At 36.3% G+C, this 19,639-nt stretch overlaps 1 protein-coding gene across 11 annotated transcripts; it reads right to left on the bottom strand.

The window, feature by feature from the left end:
- Positions 1 to 805: 805 nt before the first annotated feature.
- On the bottom strand, positions 806 to 19,639 carry mol (dual oxidase maturation factor 1 mol). 11 transcript variants are annotated; one of them, XM_089257378.1, is made up of 9 exons: positions 19,487 to 19,574; positions 19,114 to 19,251; positions 16,585 to 16,808; positions 13,562 to 13,759; positions 12,720 to 12,777; positions 12,497 to 12,631; positions 2,175 to 2,606; positions 1,533 to 2,103; positions 806 to 1,466 (listed from the first exon to the last, which is right to left on the bottom strand). In XM_089257378.1, exons 4-9 carry the CDS (start codon positions 13,724 to 13,726, stop codon positions 1,424 to 1,426), a joined length of 1,404 nt encoding a protein of 467 aa, XP_089113504.1. In that variant the 5' UTR covers positions 13,727 to 13,759; positions 16,585 to 16,808; positions 19,114 to 19,251; positions 19,487 to 19,574; the 3' UTR covers positions 806 to 1,423. The 11 variants fall into 11 exon arrangements, with proteins under 11 accessions (XP_089113504.1, XP_089113505.1, XP_089113501.1 ...); XM_089257379.1 differs by having other exon boundaries at positions 19,547 to 19,562; XM_089257375.1 differs by lacking the exon at positions 19,114 to 19,251 and having other exon boundaries at positions 19,547 to 19,639.

The raw sequence follows: 19,639 nt of genomic DNA, 5'->3' as shown, positions 1-19,639 counted from the left end.
TATGTAAAGCAAAAAAGGTTTGTTAAAAAAGTTAAAAGTTTTTCAATAAAAAACCTTCCAGAAGAAAAACAAACATTCTAACAGAACATAAAATGATAATTGTAATTATATATTAAAAATATATTGTTTGTTTGCGGGGTGTTATCTACATTGTCCTATATTATATATATCTATATTGGCTATAGCAAACCAATTTTCATGTCAGTTGATAAGACGTCGACATATTAATTATTTTATTTCTAATCACTACTGAAAACACTATCAATGAATTTAATTAGAGACCCAGATAACATATATATTTTTATACATAATCATGATAGTATATGCAATATATAACTTCTATCAATTCAATTTAGACTAGAGGTTATAGAGGTTATGCAGCGGTACACCCACAACTGGTTATGAAACGTAAAGAAATTAAAATTACTTACATGAATTCATGATCTGATAGTATTGTGAAATGATTCATAAAATAATTTTTGCAAATTTTCCAATATAGTTTAAGTCTACCATAAGCATTTTCCATACCAAGCTGAAAATGTGATATGTGAGTTAGATAGATGAAAAAGAATATATTTTAAGGGCTTTAAATACATAATATTAAGTTCTTTGCATATCTTTAAATTAGGGTTGTTAATGCAATGGTATTATACCACAATTATGGTGTTATGAATAGGTATTATGCATGGGAAAATAATAAAATGGATATACTTACATGCGCAATTGTAAGAAATCTGCACAAATTTCGATACAAATCCATATATACATATTCAAAATATAACTCTACATTCTAGTAGTCTTGAGCTTAGATCGTTGCATTGCTTGCTCTCCATATATTTATACTTGAATAACATCGTCACAACTTAAAAGCTTAGTTTAAACACGTTTTTACATATATAAAATAGTAAACTAATCGTTACATACACTGGCATGGAATTCATTTTACAATTAACAGAAATATATGTATATATATCTATATCTTCATTCGTGTTTAACGAATCGTATAGATTTACATAGATTTACAATTATATATATATATAACTAAAATGCACGCATTCTGTGTCCGTCGTGTGGCAGAAGATTTATCTTATCTTATCACAAGTGAACATCACGTCTCAATGATAGATTTACAAATTACAATTTTGTTTAACTTAGATATAATAGAATAATTTAATTAAGCTTACGTTGATTTAAATTTGTATATAAGTACGTCAGGTAAATTATGCAATCTTGTCAATTATTATAAAATTTTAGTTTTGTTTTCTTTTTACTTTTCTTCTTCCACTTTGTTTTTAAATTAAGAAATTATCACAAATTGTTTTGTAGCGTTTTTTTTTTTTTGTTCTTGATGTTTTAGTTTCATTTGTTTTGTCAATTAGAATTTGTTGAATTGTCAAGAATTCGTTGAGGACTCGCCCAGGGTTTACCAGTGATCCATATCGCGAACGCGCTCCACAGGCGGATTACTGGAAGGAAGAGGAAATACATGTTATTTAAATATTAAATAAATATAGTATTTAAATGGAAATTACGGCAACATTCGGGCCATGGCATGCTTATGCATTGGTGATATTTGCACGGCAGCGGAGGCTATGCTGGAGCCCGAGTCCTGTGAAAGGGTGCGCTGCATATGGTGCATGGGATGGGCGCCGACTGGACCGCCGCCCACAAACTGCAGCTGCTGCTGATGATGATGCTGATGCATTGGATGCGACGGCGCAGAGTGCGAGGTGTGCGGCAGCTGTTGGGCACGGCGGAAGGGATGACGCCACGGACTCTTGGGCACATCACCCTGAAATGCCTTGTTCTCCACGCCGTTGCTGGAGACGCCGGCGGGACTGCCACGTCGCGGCGCTGCGGCATGCGGCTGCATATCACGCGCCTTGGAGCTGAGGCGACGCAAGATGCGCGAGCCGAGGCCTGGCGGCTCCTCGAGACCGCGACTGTTGCGCGGCTTGCGATAGCGAACATCGCTCGACTCCTCCAGTATGACATGGCGATCGTACGGTGTGCCATAGTAGACCTCCAGCACAGTGGAGAACGTATGCGGCCAGACCAGATCAATGATGGAGATCAGCACGCCGGCAATAAAGCAGAGAATGCCTGACAAAGGAAGATGAAAAATAATAGATAATAGAGCAAGCCAGAGGAGGGAACTGAAGTGGCTCACTCACCCGCAACCAGGACCAGCCAGAAACACCAGCCAAAGTGAAACTCCAGTCGGCCGCCCTCCAGGAATATGCACAGCGGCCGCTGCGGCAACAGACAGTGGTAGCCCACAGCCGTGGAGACGAGCAGGGCGCCTGTCAGAGCTTTCAGATAGGCACCGTAGCGCGGCACCGCCAACAGCAGCAGATTCATCAGCAGCCACGAGGCCAGCGAAGCCCAGAGCATGATGCTGGCAAAGTAGCCAGCGGCACGGTACTGGCCACCCCACGAGAAGCCCTCGCGACCCAAGCTAAAGTACTCGGCCACCGTCAGTATGGGAAAGGGCAAACCGCGCTGCAGAGCCAAGCGATAATTAGCGCTCATATCGTTCGCCCCCTCCCAGCTGAAGCGTTCGTTGTAGTCAATGTCGGGCTGCGTCCAGTTGCCGATGGGAATGGCTGAGAGTGAAAGAGAGAGGGAAAACATATGAGTAACAGCTTTTTGTTGTGAGCTACATATGTTAAAGTTACAGAGTGGCTAACAGCGCTCATCTTAACATAACATGTTTATGCTAATGAGTATATGTTATTATTATGAGATGATTTCCGAGTTTCTCACAATTTTTCATAAAGCAAACTAGACTAGACAGGAGAATGGCAGTCGCAGATTATTAGAGCGCTCTTAAAATCGCATAGCTTAATATAATATGTTAATTCCAACGAATATGACAAATCTACATAATCTTAACGAAACAGAGAGTCATAAGCAGAGAGCTATAAAATATTAATAGTAACAGAGAAACTCACAATTCTATATCATGTAAACTAAATAACATTAAATAAAATACTTCAGATCTGACTACAAAAACTTGTTAGAGAACCGAATTGGTAAATATTTTGAACGGGTCAGAGAACTATAAATAGTTTTCATTTTGGGGTGAATTTTAAATAAAGTATTAATTCTAAAAACTATTCCACTGCTAATAAAATTAATATTTTCTGTTAGCTTTTGGCTCCCATTATGCAAATTCATATAGGTTTGAGTAAAAAGACCAAAATCGATGATAAGCTTACGAAGAAGACACTTGAGTCATCTTCTATTGCGGTTTATAAATATTCTGTTTAAATTATTTTAAGCGATCTGTCACTGACGTCTTTCTGACTTTCGCAAAAAAAAAAAAAAAAAAAAAAAAAAAAACTAGGAAGAATTTGATGTTTTCTACTTCAAGCTGCCGTCAGAGGCGATCGTCTTCTTTACTTGTTTTCTTTGTTTTTATTCTTGTTTATCTTTTCTTATTATTCCTCTTCTTTTTACTTTTTGCATATTTTGTCACTCGGTGCCAGACACTTTGGCAACGCGCGCGTCTCCACAATTTAAAATCATATATCATTTCAGTCTTAAATTTGGAGTCTTTGGTGATGATGATTATGATGATGATGCTGAAGACCCCTTTTAACTGTTAAAAAGTAACACCAAAAGAGCACAAAAAAAAAGAAGATTAATGGTTTGCATAAGCAAAATGCTTTCAGAATTAAAAGCACAAATTGCTTGAAAATCAAAGAGCGTGGGCCGCAGCCCAAAAGATCTTTCAAAGTTTCGAAAGGCAAAGCTTTAAATTAAACCGATCATTGATTAGGTTTCGCAATGGGGCGGCTGATTGATATATACATATATATAAGTATATATATATTTTTTTCATTGCTTCTGATCTTCTTCCGATTATTCAACTCATGCCGCACTTCAAGCTTAAATCCAATTATCATATAGTCATAACTTTGATATTCAAATATAAGTTTATACAACGGAAGATTGCAAGAGTTTTTTATAGGAGCAAAGCAAATACAAAATATTATTCATAAATTATGCAAATGTAATGGTAAACTAAGTAAAGAAAAAAAAAAAGCAAACAAATAAAAATTAATTTGGAAAATCAACAACATAAAGACGAGGTAGGTTTAATTAGTTAGGCAAACTCTTGCGTTGCTAGAATTAAAATTACTTTAATATCTCTTTCTACCTGGAATATATGTATATATGTACATATTTAACATACAATCAAATAAGTCTCTATAACTTTTTTAATCTTTAGCGATCTCTGACTCATTCTGTGTATATTTCTTTCTTTTTCGGTCGCTCCAACTCTGATTCTGGATCAATATAATAAATATAAAGATGAATTTCCCCAGTTCTTCCCGTTTCGGTGCCTCTGTCTTTTTCGTTCAGTTTCTGTACCGATCTCTCACTCTTTCTCTCTCTCTCTCTTTGTCTCTCTCTTTGCTTCTGTCCTTATGTCTCCCTCCTTTTCCCAACATTTGGGTCTCTCTCTCTATGTCTATCTCTCTCTCTCTCTCTCTCTCTCTCTCTCTCTCTCTCTCTCCTCTCTCTATCTCTCTCTCTCTCTCTATCTCTCTCTCTCTCTATCTCTCTCTCTCTCTATCTCTCTCTCTCTCTCACTCTCTGTTTCAATCCATGTATTTTTCTGTATCTCTCAGAGAGTTTCTATTTATAATACCTCTGTCTCCTTTCTCTTTCTCGTTCCTTTTTTATCTAACTCCGTTTCTATCCCTTTTATTTTGTTGCAAACCCTTTCTCTATTTATTCGCTCTCCGTCTACGCTTTTGTTCTTCAAGTTCCACATCCTTTTTTTTCCACCTTTTCTGTCCCCTTCTAGTTCTATTTCATTTGCCTCTGTATGTCTGCTCTCTCTCTCTCACTCTCTCAATCACTCTTAGTTTCTATATACTAATCAAAGTCTTTATTTATAATTACACAATTTTGCTAGAACTTTTGAAATATCCCTCGCACGATCGCACAACTAAATTGGTATCTGTTCGAAAGCGCGTGCGCTGTTGTAAACCGGAAAATGTTGACGAATGTTAACAAAATATGCAAACATTTGTTGCTCTTGCTGTTGCCGTTGCTGTTGCCGTTGCTGTTGCTGTTGCCGTTGCTGAGCAGCAACTGCAGCGATTGATTATGCGATGTTGTTGTTGTTATTGTTGTTGTTGCACTTATAGCCCGCTCACTCGACTTGGCTTGTGCTTAGCGATTGCTGCTGCTGCTGCTGCTGCTTTTGTTGTTGTAGTTATTGTTGCTGTAGTTATGTAAGGTTAGCTTGAGCTAGCGTCGAGCCATTGACAATGAATTGCAAAGTGCGAACGAAGCCAACGAACGTGCAACGTGTGGGCCGCAGCCCGCAAGCGCGACAACCTGCAATGCGTTGCACACACGTTACGCATACGCCGCGTGGCCGTCACTTTGACGCATTGCAGCTAGGCAGCCGAACAGCTGCCACAATTTCCGGCTGCGACAGGAAGTGATTTTTTCAATTGCTTTTCAGAAGTGCGAAGGCTGCAAATTTGTTGCTGTTGCTGTTGCAATTGTTGAAGGTGTTGCAGTTGTTGTTGGCATGCCAGGTTGCGGCCAGGGTCCGCTTGTCAAATGAACCGTTAAATTGTAGTGCCTGTCAAGTTGTTGTCAAGTGGCCATTCAAGTGCGTGTCAATGGGCCTTACAGTTATTAATGAACTACAAGGATGCCTTTGACAAATCTGTTCTATATGCCCAAGTGCCGCAGTTCATTAAGAGTATATCCGTTCCCTTTGCTCTCTATTGTATATACATACATAATACCTTTGCTTATACCTTTCACATTTGCTGTATCATGCGCATGCCCCTTGAATCCGATGAATATCTGTATTATAATAACGCTCTAATCCCCCACCAACAACAATTAGCATTGCAAATAGTTCCAACAAATTGAACCGGTTGAAGGAAGAAGAGGAAGAAGAAAACAACTCGGTTGCCAAGCCCAAAGCCAAAGCAACGTGTTGAATTGCGATTAGCCACTGACTGGGAAATCATATCAATTCGGCAGTTTAATGACTTTTTATGATCGATCGCAAACGCAGACGTTGCGTAGACAATTTTCGATTGGATTTTCCTATTTTGGGAGCAAACGAAAACCTTGAAGCGAGTTTAAGGCCGATTGTGAATTGACTGTCGACAGCATTTCGATTTGGCGTGACGTTTTTATGTAATTGCCAATTGAAACAAATGTAAGCTCATATACGTTGAGCCTCATCTATATTGTAAAAAACTAGACAATAGTGGAATTCGGACATCACAATCGGCAGACACAAATTTTATAAGCGGCTTACGCGGCGTATGAGTCACACTACAAATGATAATCAGTATCCGTTTCTTATGAGCGTGGGAATTAGGTTCACAAATGCTCGTTTGAAATTCATCGAAGTCATGTAGACGATGTATGAGCAGAGTGTGAATCAAATGTTGCCCCTTCTATACCCTGTATTAATTGACGGCAACGGGGCATGATGAGAGAAATAATTGGGTACATCGTGAAAGCAACGTTCCTTAAATTTAAAAATTTATTTCTATATTTTATATTTACTCGATAATTAATTAAATACATAATTTATCGACTATTGATATCTTTGTCAATAGGAAATCCTTGAAGTAGAAATAAAGGGTAAATATTGTTTGATTTTTTATTATCTCTGTTATTTAAAAATATTGCCCAAATTATTATTTGTATAATTTATTTTATACAATATTTTAATTGTTATTTATTTATTTTTTTAAATTTTTTGTTTAATATATTTTTTTATTTTTTTAAATATTTTTTTTAAATATTTTTTTAATATTTTTTTTAAGTATATTTTTTTAATATATTTTTTTTATATTTTTATTTTAATTTTTTTAATATATATTTTTTTTAACACACTATTTTACAGAAAAATCTTTAAAACAAAATTATATAAAAATGTTAATGTTTCTTTGCTTAATATTTATAAATTTGACTTTTATATATTATTTCCAAAAAGTTTTCTCAAGTGTATCTAACCCTTTGATCACTTTAGAGATTAAACGTAGTCCCAGACATAAGTTTTCACAGCAAACAAGATAAATTTTGCTTTAATCAGCAAAAAAAAAAAACATGTTAAAACAAAACAAAAATAAATAAACAGATAGTAAGCGCTCTCATTAATTAACAGTTGCCAAAAACTTCCTGAAACTTGTACTACAAAAAAAAAAACTAATAATAATAAAGTAAAAAACAGAAAATAAATATCGTAGACAGAAAAAATAATTAAAGGCAAGTTAAGAGCAACAACAAAAAATTACCATATCTGCGGCAATAAAATTGATGTTTTCCTATTTGATGCTGCTTGTGGCACAGCGCGAGGCAGCCAAACAGCTCGCGCTTAAGTACAGCAAAGCAACAACAACAACAATGAGAGAAGTACGCATAGCAACAATAATAAATAATTGTTGTTATGACTTTTCATAATTGTGAAGTGATGATTATGCTGATTTTTCGTATGTTGACTTTGCTGCCCCTGTCAAGTGGCAAATGGCCAAAGGGGAGGGTAGAGGGAAACGCGGTTAGGAGTGGGCGTCAGACACACACACATGCACACACACACGCACAGAATTTGGCAGCAGCTGTAGCAAAAATGAATTAATAATCAGTATTTTTTTTTTCTTTTGACAATAGACCAAAGGCACACGACAAAGCGACAACAACTACAACAACAACAACAGCAGCAATGATGAAACACTAGAAACTGTTTAACAACGCTTCCGAGCCGCCTTCCCCTTCTCTATGGACTGTGCGTGACAAATGTGTGTAAAAATAAATAAATGTTCCGCATCTGTCATCGTTTTGACAACTCTCGAGTGCCCCATGTCCAAATTCATAGTGAATGCTCGCACATAGAACTTGATGATTTTTTTGTGGAAAGAAATACAAACAAAGAAAAGTCAAACAAAAACTAAATAAATATTTAAATAAAATTGTATTTTAGAATTCATTTCAATAGAGTGGGCGTGTTCACCTTAAGTGGTGGGCAATAAATAGAATTTGAAGCTCGAAGTTACTCATTTTTTTTCCCCCAAATTTGAAATTAATCTTCTGATATTTAAAAATAGAAATCTCTATATCAAGTTGATTAATAATTTCTATAAATAACATATTTAGGATTATGTATGTAAGCAAACTTCTCTACAAATAGCCCTTCTATGCAATTCTCATAAATTGAAATGATTTTTGTATACTATTATGTTATTATTGTTATTATCAATATAAGAGTTATCTAAATTTTGTGGCTTGAAAATACTTATTTATGAAACATTCTCTTGCTTATATTATATATATATTTTTTAAAATTTATTTTTTATTATTTTTATTTATTTTCATTATCATTTATTATTATTCTAATTTTGTTATTATTATTTTTATTTATTTATTTTTACAGTATATATACTAAACTATTTATAATTATTTTAAATGTTTCGAAATTCGCTTTTCCAATTATATACATAGTAATTAAACTCTTCAATCTGACTTTTCCGTTCAAAATCGATTTCTGCTACACAATATTTATTTTTTTCACAACCTTAACATTTTTCAGAACGAATTCTATAAATATTTTCATATTTATCTATTTCTTCGTTTTACTCTGCCGTACATATAAATCCTTAAAATATTCTATGCCATATTGTTCAATTAACATCAATCAAAGTTTCAGCGTTTCAGTGTTTCTCCAAACGTTAGACAACTTCTATTGTTCGCATCGATGCATTATTATACTCGTTATATAAACTCGTTTGCTTAGTCATTTGACTGTAGCTTGGCAATCAATAGCCTGGCTATATAAGGTCTCAGCAATTTACGGGCGCCCGATCGGAGCCACTGCAACTGAACTGAAGCCAGGTGCACAATATCTATATAAAACTAAAAAAAAAAATAAAGACCAAATATAAAACTCTAAAGCACAAATGCCTCCAAATGTGGCGGCTGATGGAGCGTGACACACACCCACGAAGTGCAAGGCAATGCAATATTTAACCTCCTGCTATATATCCATAAACATACATCAAAAAGTGCAGCTCAAACAATTTCAATAAAACCAACGAAATTGCCTCCAAAAATACCAACATAAATACCAACATCATCATCACAATCATCATCATTACAGCCATTATCGTTGTCATTATGATATTGGCAATAGTAATGGCTTAGCCGCAATCCAAATTATTACACCCAGACATTTGATATTTGTAGGTGAATAAAGACCTTTGACTTGACATTGCATTAAAGCGCTTCAATTTCAATTTCAATTTCAATTTGAATTCAATTCGAGGGGCCATAATTAAGTTGTCAGCTTTGGCCTATGCTGAACTACTCAATATAATCAGACTGCCAAAAATTGACATACGCAATTATCATATTCAAATACAGTACTAAAATGGTATATGTGGAAAAAGTGCGGAATACCGAAAGATACCCTATAATAAATAGCACATAAAATCTTTAGACTATGAAAATGAATTTACCAAAGATTTCTTATCATATGCCTCATAAGAAAATTCGAATCCAACCAGATCTCAACAAGTACAGGGTATCTAAAACCAACCAACATAATATACTTGAACACTTGGGCTGTCTATTTGTCAGTAAAATTGAGCAACTACGTTTGCCCTTTTGGTAAGCAACGCCCACAAACTGACACTAGCCTACAAATACACACGCACACACGCACACACACACACACACACACAATCACACACATAGCTACACCCACACACACAAACGAGTAGCAACAAGAAATCACAACAATGCCAACTCGAAACAAACATGAAGCACTTTTGGCAGCGTTTGTTTCGAAAACAGCTACTGAAACATTGAAAGACAGAAAAGGAGTAGGGGCAAGGGAGCATGGGGGCACGGGCTGTAAGAGGTAAACGGGTGCAGAAAATAGAAGTTAGCAGCTAACGTGAAATCTGTATTATAAAGTAAAAACCAATATGGAAACCGACATAAACGTTGGCCAGGCAAATTGCATGCAGTTAAGTGAGCTTGAGCGGAAGAGGAACGAAAGGCAAATACTCTGACAGACAGAGACAGAAAGCACAGAGCAAATGAAACGGAATCCAATGAAATTCTAAAGGAAGTTGGCAAGAAAGGGAGTTGCTAGAGAAAGCTAATAACATGAAATGTGCTACATCCACACACATACTGATATGTGTTCACTTATTACATATTTTAGGGAACATTGAAGATATATCCTGTAAATATTTCCTTAATTTTTTAATCGCTCTATTATTATGCGTGCTTGCCTTTGTATTCATTTCTACATCAATTTGTCCCAATATCCACCTCTGTCTCTCTCTATCTATTCTGTATCTGTATCTATATCTGGGTATTTGTATCCGTATCTGGGTATCTGAATCTGTATATGTACCGAACCTGTGTATCTTTACCTGTTTCTGTGTATCTGTATCTGGGTATCTGTATCTGGGTATCTATGTATCTATGTATCTATGAATCTTTGTATCTACGTATCTTTGTATCTATGTATCTATTTATCAATGTATCTTTATATCTATGTATCTATGTATCTATGTATATATGTAGATATGTATCTATTTATCAATGTATCTTTGTATCTATGTAGCTATGTATTTATCATATCTACATATACATATCTTTCTCTATTTCTTACTCAGTCTCTACCCCATATAGAGCATTCATACTTCGCTCAGCTAAGCTCAGCAACCGCAATATATATATTTATATATCTTTGCCGTCTGTTGGGTCTATTGTTAAAATACGTTATTTATAAGTTGTAGTCGCAGCTCTTGGCTGAGTTGGTTGCTTTAACATTTGACCAGGATTACTTCGATTGGCATGGCATTTTGAATTGATTTACGGCGTCAGCTTCAAACAACAATTTCACCTTTTTTTCTATTGTATTCAAACCTCTTCTGCTTGCCGCTGCTGCTGCTGCTGCTGCTGCTGTTGTTGTTGTTGTTGTTGTTTTTGCTAGCTCGAGTGCGCGAATCAATGAATGAACAAATGTGCGATTGAGTGAGTGACTGACTGACTGAAGCAAACAAACAACTGCGAATATGCATGAGTATCTGTGTGTGAGTGTATATGTATATCTGTGTGTGTTTGCTTGGGTCTGTGAGTGTGTGTATAAGCCCAGTTAAAAGGCAGCGCGTCAGCAGTCACTTGTGCGAATATTTCCGCAGGTGTTGAGTGGCATTTTATAGGATTGTTGTTGTTGTTGCTGCCGCCGCTGCTGTTGTCTATGCGGGAATCGTGACATGCAGCTTGACTTGGCACTTGGCCATAGAGCACACCACAAATCCAAGAGCCGCGCTACCTGCTGACGTCACACTCTCAACTCGGTGTTATTTCTATTTATATAGTATTTGTTTACGACTTCCACGGCGGCAAATCAATTAGCCAGGCCCAAAACGTACGCAGTCAAAAGGCCAAATTATAAATTGCAACTGCAACAGTTGCTCCAAACGACGTACAAATTTAATTAAAATCGTTTTGAATGCCGATTAAAATCTTGAATGAAAATTGCTCAATTGTTGCAGCTTGCGACATATTCGACTCGATGCCGATGCCGATGCCGATGCCGATGCCGATGCCGATGCCGATGCCGCTGCTGCTGTTGGCTGAACGTCGTTTATCTTCCGCTTGGCATCAGCTGGCAAAGGGGCACCACAACAACAACAACATCACCCTAGCTTGGGCTTATATATCTCTGCTAATGAATTACAAAAACAAAATCGTTTTTTTTTTCCCCTCTATTTTTTTGGTAATATATTCATAATCGTAAACCAGTTGGCAACAAAAGCCATTCAATCAACAGCACGAAAAGCGGGCGGGCCTCATGGAAGTTGGGGCTGCTGTCGATGCTGTTGGTGGCTGCTGCTGTTGCTGGTATTTGTTGTTGTTGTATTTAGTGCTGCAGCTAAGGCTACTGATTTAATAACTTGTAGGCATTAAATAAATAAGTTTTCACAAAACCCATCCAAAGACAGTTTATCAAAATGTGACGAGGGCAGATCAAAAAATAATGTTTTTGTAATATTAAAAATTATGTTAATTTTAGTGTGGCTTACAAACATTTTTATGCTTTGGTAAACTATTAAAAAATTGTTATATATGTATGTGTACATGTATGTATGTATATATTATTTTGTATAGTACTGTTATTTATTTTTAGATATTTATATTTTTATCTTTTGCCCATTAGAGAGAATAGAGAATTTAAATATATTAAATTATATTTTAAAAATGAATGGAATTCTATAATATTAAAATAAGTAGGAGTGCTTTCATCTGGACTTCCCGACTATAAAATACCCTAAACCTATCATAGTAAAGCTTCTTACATGAATGAACAAAATTGAAAGTTTCTAAGTATCGCATATAAACGCTTTTCTTAATAAATAACTTATTTATTTACATATTCATATCCCGATTCATATTCATACTCATATTCTTAGTGTCATCTCACCTGTCAGTGTCACATTGACGTGCATCAGTCCGATGTGGGTGCCGATGCGGGCGGGCAGTTTCTCGCGTGAGAATGCTTTATATGGTGCAATGATTGTTGCATGTGCCACATGCCACGCCGAGCCCAGACGGGTAACTGCAAGTGACAAAGAAGAAGAAGAAGAAGCAGCAAATGAATATGGAATTAACATAGCAAACGACACGGCAGACAGGTAAATACTCACTCAGTATGACTAGACCCACAAAGAGACTCAGTGTGACCGTCGAGAATGTTGTGAACTTCTGTGAATATGAAAACGAGATGTCGATTATAATGAGATGCTCAATTTACACGTGTGTGTGCGTATATGTGTGTGTGCTGTAAGTGAAACTGTAATTACATAAGACGTAAGCGTTTTAAAGCCAGTTATGGCCAACGACTCTGCCAATTGGTTGACTAATTGAATAAGCCAGCCACTCAATTGGCCAAACGAGCTGAGCGTTTGATGATGCAGCGGGAGGAGGCAAGGAGAACGCAGCGGCGTTCGAGCAGCGTGAAAGAAAAGGGCGCGCCGCGCAAACAGGTTAAAGACTTGTATCTGACATCTATTTGAAAACGTGCCGACGATTATGATTACAGCCGTCACTCTTAAATACGAAACGTAGACAAGACGGCAGCAGCGTGAGAACTACGTGTCTCAGCCATAACCCAGCCCAGCCCAGCCCAGCCCAGCTCAGTCCAGCTCAGTCCAGCTCAGCCCACTCCAAGCTATCATTAAGTTAATTAAAAAACGTAAGTGATACACAAAGAACAGAACTGGTTCTTTGGCATTGTCATACTAAAGTCAAGTCAAGTCCTTGACATGCCTATAAACTATTTCGAGGAATTAGAATAAAAACCAAGCTTTATTTGAGTTCTAAGACAAAAACTAGCAAAGGCAAATCTCTTAACAACCTTTTTCCTGTACAGCTCGTTTGAATTCTATTCAAAGTTTAAAGTTCAACCTATGGCAATATGTTGAAAATGCTTTGCCTAGGTTTTATAGAGCAGTTCCAGTCAATGAATGAAACACGTTTGCACACTCACCTGTTTACGCACACCCGGAAATATGACAAGAAATGCCACATAGAATGTGGCAAAGAGCACTGAGACAGCCACAATGGAGACATCGCCCGTGACGGGTGTTCGATTTGAGAATGAATAGAGCGTTGGACCGCCATCGTCTCGAAATGCGTCGAACCAGCCCTTCATGCTGGATATATTTATCCTTTATGCAGCTGGTGTCTAAAAAAAAAAAATTATAAAAATTTATAAATAAAGTATACAACAAATTATTAAATTATTTGCAAAATTGTGTTGAATGTTTTGCAATATCTTGTAGTTATTAAATATGAGCTCAAGAGTCAATTAAAATACGGATTTGCATATCTCGTGTGCGTGCTTAAAGCAGCGATGCTTAATTAAGCCAAGACCAAAAACTAAAGCCACAGTCAAACACATCGTGGGCAGATACGACTTATTACTATAAGCAACCGCAAGATATGTAAAGAAATAATAAGTGGAAATATTGAAGCTTTGCTCGATCGAACTTTGAATACACTTTCTTTAAGTGAATACCAATTGCTGTTCTGTAAGAACAGAACTATGACGAGGCTAAAGAGTTAAAAAAAGATAAGCATAGGTTTAAGAATTAATAGAAAACTAAGTAAGTAAGTAAAAGTTCTCTAAGCAACGACAAGGAAACTTTGACCAAAATGGTAAAAGGTAAAGTAAGCCGAATATTATGGATATCGGCGCACTTTCTATCATCTAATCTAATCAAAATAAGAAACAGATCATGATAATCATAACTATCAATATTATCAACGAAATCATACCTCTAATTGTGATCTCTTTTGTTAATGATCAATATATTCATTTATTTCATTAATGATTGTGAAAATCTAAAATGATATTGATCATTAACATAAAATTATCATGACTGATATCAAAGTATACATACTATGATAACATAAAATGTGATCCCTTATATTATTTAGATTTTAATTATTATGAATAATTATTATACAATATATTTTATATTTTTCTAATTATTTCTACTTCTTTACCAAAGTGCAAAATAAGTGGTCCACTGTCTTGCGACTGAACAGCTCAGTGTCTGACAAGCAAATGATCAGCCATTGCAAGAGCAACCCTGGAATTTTACTCAAAGAACACGAAGCAGTCAAAGGGAGTCTTTATAGGCGCTCGTGTAGTGATTTCACTCAAAGCAATCTTGAGCAAATAGCCGAAATGTGATCTGATCAAGAATGTATCATATATATGTATTTACACATATATACATATGTCCATTATAGTATTTTATACACCTCATAGAAGATTCTTCATTCTTATTCTATTGATTTCATACATTATGAATACATCTTAATGTGTTACACATTTCACGACACGCTCAGAATATCCACAGTAAGAGTATATTAAATTTATAGATGCCCGTTGTTGCCAATTGCCAGATGGCAAGTAGCAGATGGATTTGCACTTTTACGGCTCGGAGCGGAACGCTTTGGATCGTGACTAAGCGTTTAGGCTGCAGATAGACCTCAGCAAATGAAAACCGCGAACTGGCGATGGAGATGGCAACTGTGACTGAGGCCGAGTTATAGACAAGTGACAGGCAGCAGCAGCAGCAGCAGCTCAATGCAACTAATCCAGCTGCTAAATTAGTTAAATAAACAGAGGGCAACACAGCAAAGCCCCCCCGCTAACCGGAAATGTAAAGCTAAAGTCCAAATAAAAATATGAAGCAAGAAAAAAAATAACACTGAATTAATAACTAAACAAAATAAAAAATTGAACAAAGGAATTGAATTTTCAGCACTCGACGAAAAAAAAAAAAAAACTTGTTAAAAATAAGAGATTCGAAAACCAGAAATGCCTAAGATTTAGAACCGGATTTAAATAAACAAAACAAAAGCCATCACGGGAGGGCTACAAAAGAGCAACAACAATAGATCGAAATAGCAACGTCTATAATCATCATCAGCTGTTGCTGAGAATGACGTAGTCAAAAAAGTTATAATTAAGTGCCGATCAAATTGAATAAGTGTATATTAATAATAATGCCTTAAGCATAACGAATCTTTAAATACTCTGGCCAAAAATCGACCTATACTAAATTAACTAACCATATCATCTGCCAGACTAACTAAAATATAAAGAATTTCGTGTTGCTTTATCAGTTTATTTTTGTTTTTATTTTTTAAATCCGGTTTTTAAATCAGTCGCCACACAAAAATCATTAAAAATGTGGGCATCAAGGCGTTGTTTGGTTAAGTTCAATAAAGCAGATATTTGGAAAATTGTATTTAATATTTATATACCTTGTAGAACACTTAAATAAATAGGTAGATAACCTTAGCAGATTAAACTTATTGATCATTGCATGGACAGTCGCTCATGCAGAACTTAAACTTTATGACAATCTAATGAACAAACTCACTCCATACTTAACTCAATGGCCATTCTAATAATTAAATTTCAATTAGCATTCATCTTATTCGAGGGAGAGAGGACTTATACAATATCGATTTTTTGTTTATCCATTAAAAACGGACATCAAGCACATAAAAGGCGAAATAAAGAGAATTGCGCATACGCAACGTGTTACGTATGCTGGCACACGGATGTAAGTAAAACTTTTGTTATGATTGAAGTCTTCAAGTGTTTAAGTATCAGCGCAACGGGGTTTTTCCCTGTCGGCGAATACAAGTTCTGACTTTGTGAAAGTTGCAGACCCGGCGCGCCCTAAGGGCCACCATCAGTGCCAGCGCCACTTATAGATAGAGAGTTTTAATGAAGTAACAGATGGGCGAAAAAAAAAGTGGAGAAAGAATCGAACATTATAGCTTAAGTTTAATGCGCTCAGCATGCGGGCAAGTAGAACTGTTATACATTCTTATCTGTTATACTCAGTTGTCATTTTGCTTTAGATTTACTTGATTTTAAGACTACATTTCCAGTGATTGAATTGATAATATCTTTAGAATGCACTTAAAATTTCTTTCAGTGTTTCAATTAATTATTAATTCTTTAAGCAAAAGTTCACTTACCAAACTTGTCAGTTAATACAAAACCGGCATATAAATATCGTTGTTTGTTTTTGTTTTCGTTGTTTTATTTGTTTTTGTTATTTTATTTATTTAAATTTTGATTTTTTCACTAATTTATTTTTATTTTTTGTTTGTCTTTTGATAATCGTCTCGTAAATCCAATTCACAATTTCGTTCAATTTTTAATGCATTTAAGACACGCTGCGGCTGCTACTAAATAATATCTAAGCAATAAAATTAACATTTATTAATATCAATTGATTTATTGACTGTGTTTGATTAATGAAGCACGACGCACACACACAGTCACACTCACACACGCACACACAAATTGCAAAAACGATTCATGCTAAATTATTGTTTTTGTTTTTTGATTTTTTAATTTTTTATAAATTTGTATCCGTTGTTTTCACAGCTTTTTACATATGTTTGCAAAATTTGGGATTTTCTCACTTTTTATATTTGGTTTGCTGCTATTATTACTTTTAGTTTTGTTTTCTACTTTTTTGTTGCACCCACTTGGCAATTGTTGTTGTTGTTGTAGTTCGGCGCTGCTTGAAACCGGTTTGTGGCTTTGGCTAGTCGACGTCGCGCGCCTTAGCACATAAATTGCATTTTATTTTAAAACCCGGTAATAAATTGTTTCATTTATAATTAGAATTTTTTACAAACTGACACGAAAATTTTAATAACAGCACCAACAAAAATAAAAGATAAACTAAAAAAAAAATGTGTGTGTGTAAAACGTGAAATCGAAAATCACATTGGGGTGCCTCATATGTAGCTCTGTCTCTGTTGTCGCTGCTGACCTTCGCATAGTTGTTGCAGGAGCTGTCGCTGTCGCGGTCGTCATCGCAGTGAGCGCATTATTAGCTCGATTACCTAACAACAAAAACAATGCAACTGTCGCTGTCTCTGCTGCGGCTACAGCTACGGCTGCGACTGCGGCTGCTATAGCTGTCGGCGTCGACGCTGGACTTGGCACCAAAACGTAACACGCGACGCCGCAGTGCATGTGGAAATCTTAAAGCGCATTACGTTATTACGTTATTTACTACACAACGACTTAACGAAAAGAGAAAAAGAAAAAAAAGCTTTGCGTGTGTCTGTCAAGCAGCAAGCAGGCAACAACAATGGCACAGGCATTACAGTTACAAAATGAAACCGAAACTATGCGATGCCAGAGCAAAGCAAAAGCAAAAACAAAACAGTAGCAGCAGCACAGCAACGCCCCAGTGAGACACCAGCAGCAACAGCGTCAACAGAAGCGGCATCCAATGCAGCTGCTGCTCACTCACTCATTCACTCTCACTCTCACTCTTACTCTCTGACTCGCACTCTCGCAGCATATGCTGCTGCAGCTTTTCAAGTCCAACGAAAGTGAAATTACTATTGCTCTGCTCTTCTGACTGCCGCTCGTTTGTCTTTGTATTTCTTTTCATTTTTTTGGTTGAGGAAATGAAGTAAACATGGAATTGACATAATCAAGACGCGGCGCGGACTGCAAATGCTTTAAAAGCTCTGTCGACGTCGCCTTGCTGAATGCGTTACAGGTTTTTGAGTCGTGCCGCCGCTGCTTTTGCTTTCTGTTTGCTTTTTGCTTACTGCTGTTGTTGTTGTTGTTGTTGCTGTGTGTGTTCAATGAGCGCTGGTGCGTGTAAATATGTAAGAGTCGCCTTCAACCGGCTTTTTTTGCGATATGTTTTTTTTTTTTTTTTTGTTTGTGTGCATAGTTTTTGGCTTTTTGCTTTGCTGCGCTTTTTGCGCTGGTCAGTTTTGGCGTGGGTCAGTTACATGTGTCCGCACAGCACATAGGAAATAAACAGCAGATGAAGTAATATCGACAGAAACATTACAGCAGCAGCACCAGCACCGACTGCTGCAACGCACCTTAAGAAATGGTCGTAACCAAAAAAAAGGCAGCAACTACAACAATAACAATAGCAATAAATGGGCGTCTGTCGTCTGTACACACTTGATGCATATACGCACAGACACATCCACAGACATCACACTGAGAGCGATAAAACGGTAAAGTCTACAATAGAAACTCCAACAAAAGAGCGCACACACAAAAAGGCAAAGGGAAAACGTGCATAATAATACGCTGTGCAAGTAGATTCAGAGAGCGAAAGAGACAGCACCATGCATGGGAGCAGACAGAAGCTACAAAGTTCTCGCGCTAAATTTGAATGTTTCTCTATTCGTTGCTGGTGTGTTTATGAGTTTTTAGTTATTTTATATATTTTTTTCCTTTTCGTAATGCCTAAATTGAATAAATAAACGATGAGTCGCTATTGAATTTTGATTGTATTTAGTGGGAAATTTTATGACGAGTTTTGGTTTTTTGTATTTTATGATAATTTTAGCCACTTTTTATAGCAACATCTTTTTGTTTATTATTATAATTTGCGCAACTTTTGTAAATTTGTAAATTACAACACACTAGCAAAAGCAACATCAGCAACAGCAGAAGCTTCAATGCATTTGCTGTTTTTACATCCACTATTATGTCAAAGATTTGCTCACTTTTTTATTAGCTCTGATTATGTGTAATTTAGTTTTATTGCCGTTAATTGCTTTTGCACACTTTTTTTGCCCAATTTTCACGAAGCTATCACATTTTTTGTACAAAGAAAGACGACAACAAAGCATAGCTATGAATTACTAGAAAGAGGAGCAGGCCAAGTACCGTTATAGTTTTTTCTTTGCTTTTCGTCAAATTATAAAGTATTTAGCTGGATTTTTATTTTCGATTTTTAGTTTGGGTTTATTTTTATTTATTTTTTGGTTTGCTGATTTGAATATAGCTAAGCGCCCGGCGCATGGCACAAAACACAAAATCATAAAACAAACCAAAAACAAAAAATGAGCACAGTTTTTTTTTTATTTTCGATTGTACGTGTTTTTGTTGGTTAATGCGCCTGCGCGCAACGTTCGCGTCTTGTTACTATTTATTTACTTGCGCCGTCGCGTCCGCATCAAACGCCTGTCGTTGGCAAACTGAGCGCCGTTAAGCGCTGAGCGCAAGACAAAATACAAACAGAGAGCGTGA

The sequence above is a fragment of the Drosophila navojoa genome, chromosome 3, assembly GCF_054131105.1.
Source record: "Drosophila navojoa isolate 15081-1374.11 chromosome 3, UAZ_NAV_1.0, whole genome shotgun sequence".
NCBI classification, from domain to species: Eukaryota; Metazoa; Arthropoda; class Insecta; order Diptera; family Drosophilidae; genus Drosophila; species Drosophila navojoa.
This window is presented reverse-complemented; position numbering and strand designations above follow the sequence as displayed.

Bases quoted from the DNA above. Each gene is read 5' to 3' on its own strand.
- mol (XM_089257375.1), bottom strand. From the start codon at position 13,726: ATGAAGGGCTGGTTCGACGCATTTCGAGACGATGGCGGTCCAACGCTC. The intron at 2,607-12,496 runs GTGAGATGACAC...TTTCACTCTCAG, and splicing joins CGTCAATGTGACACTGACAG to CCATTCCCATCGGCAACTGG. The intron at 1,467-1,532 runs GTAATTTCCATT...TCTTCCTTCCAG, and splicing joins GCCATGGCCCGAATGTTGCC to TAATCCGCCTGTGGAGCGCG.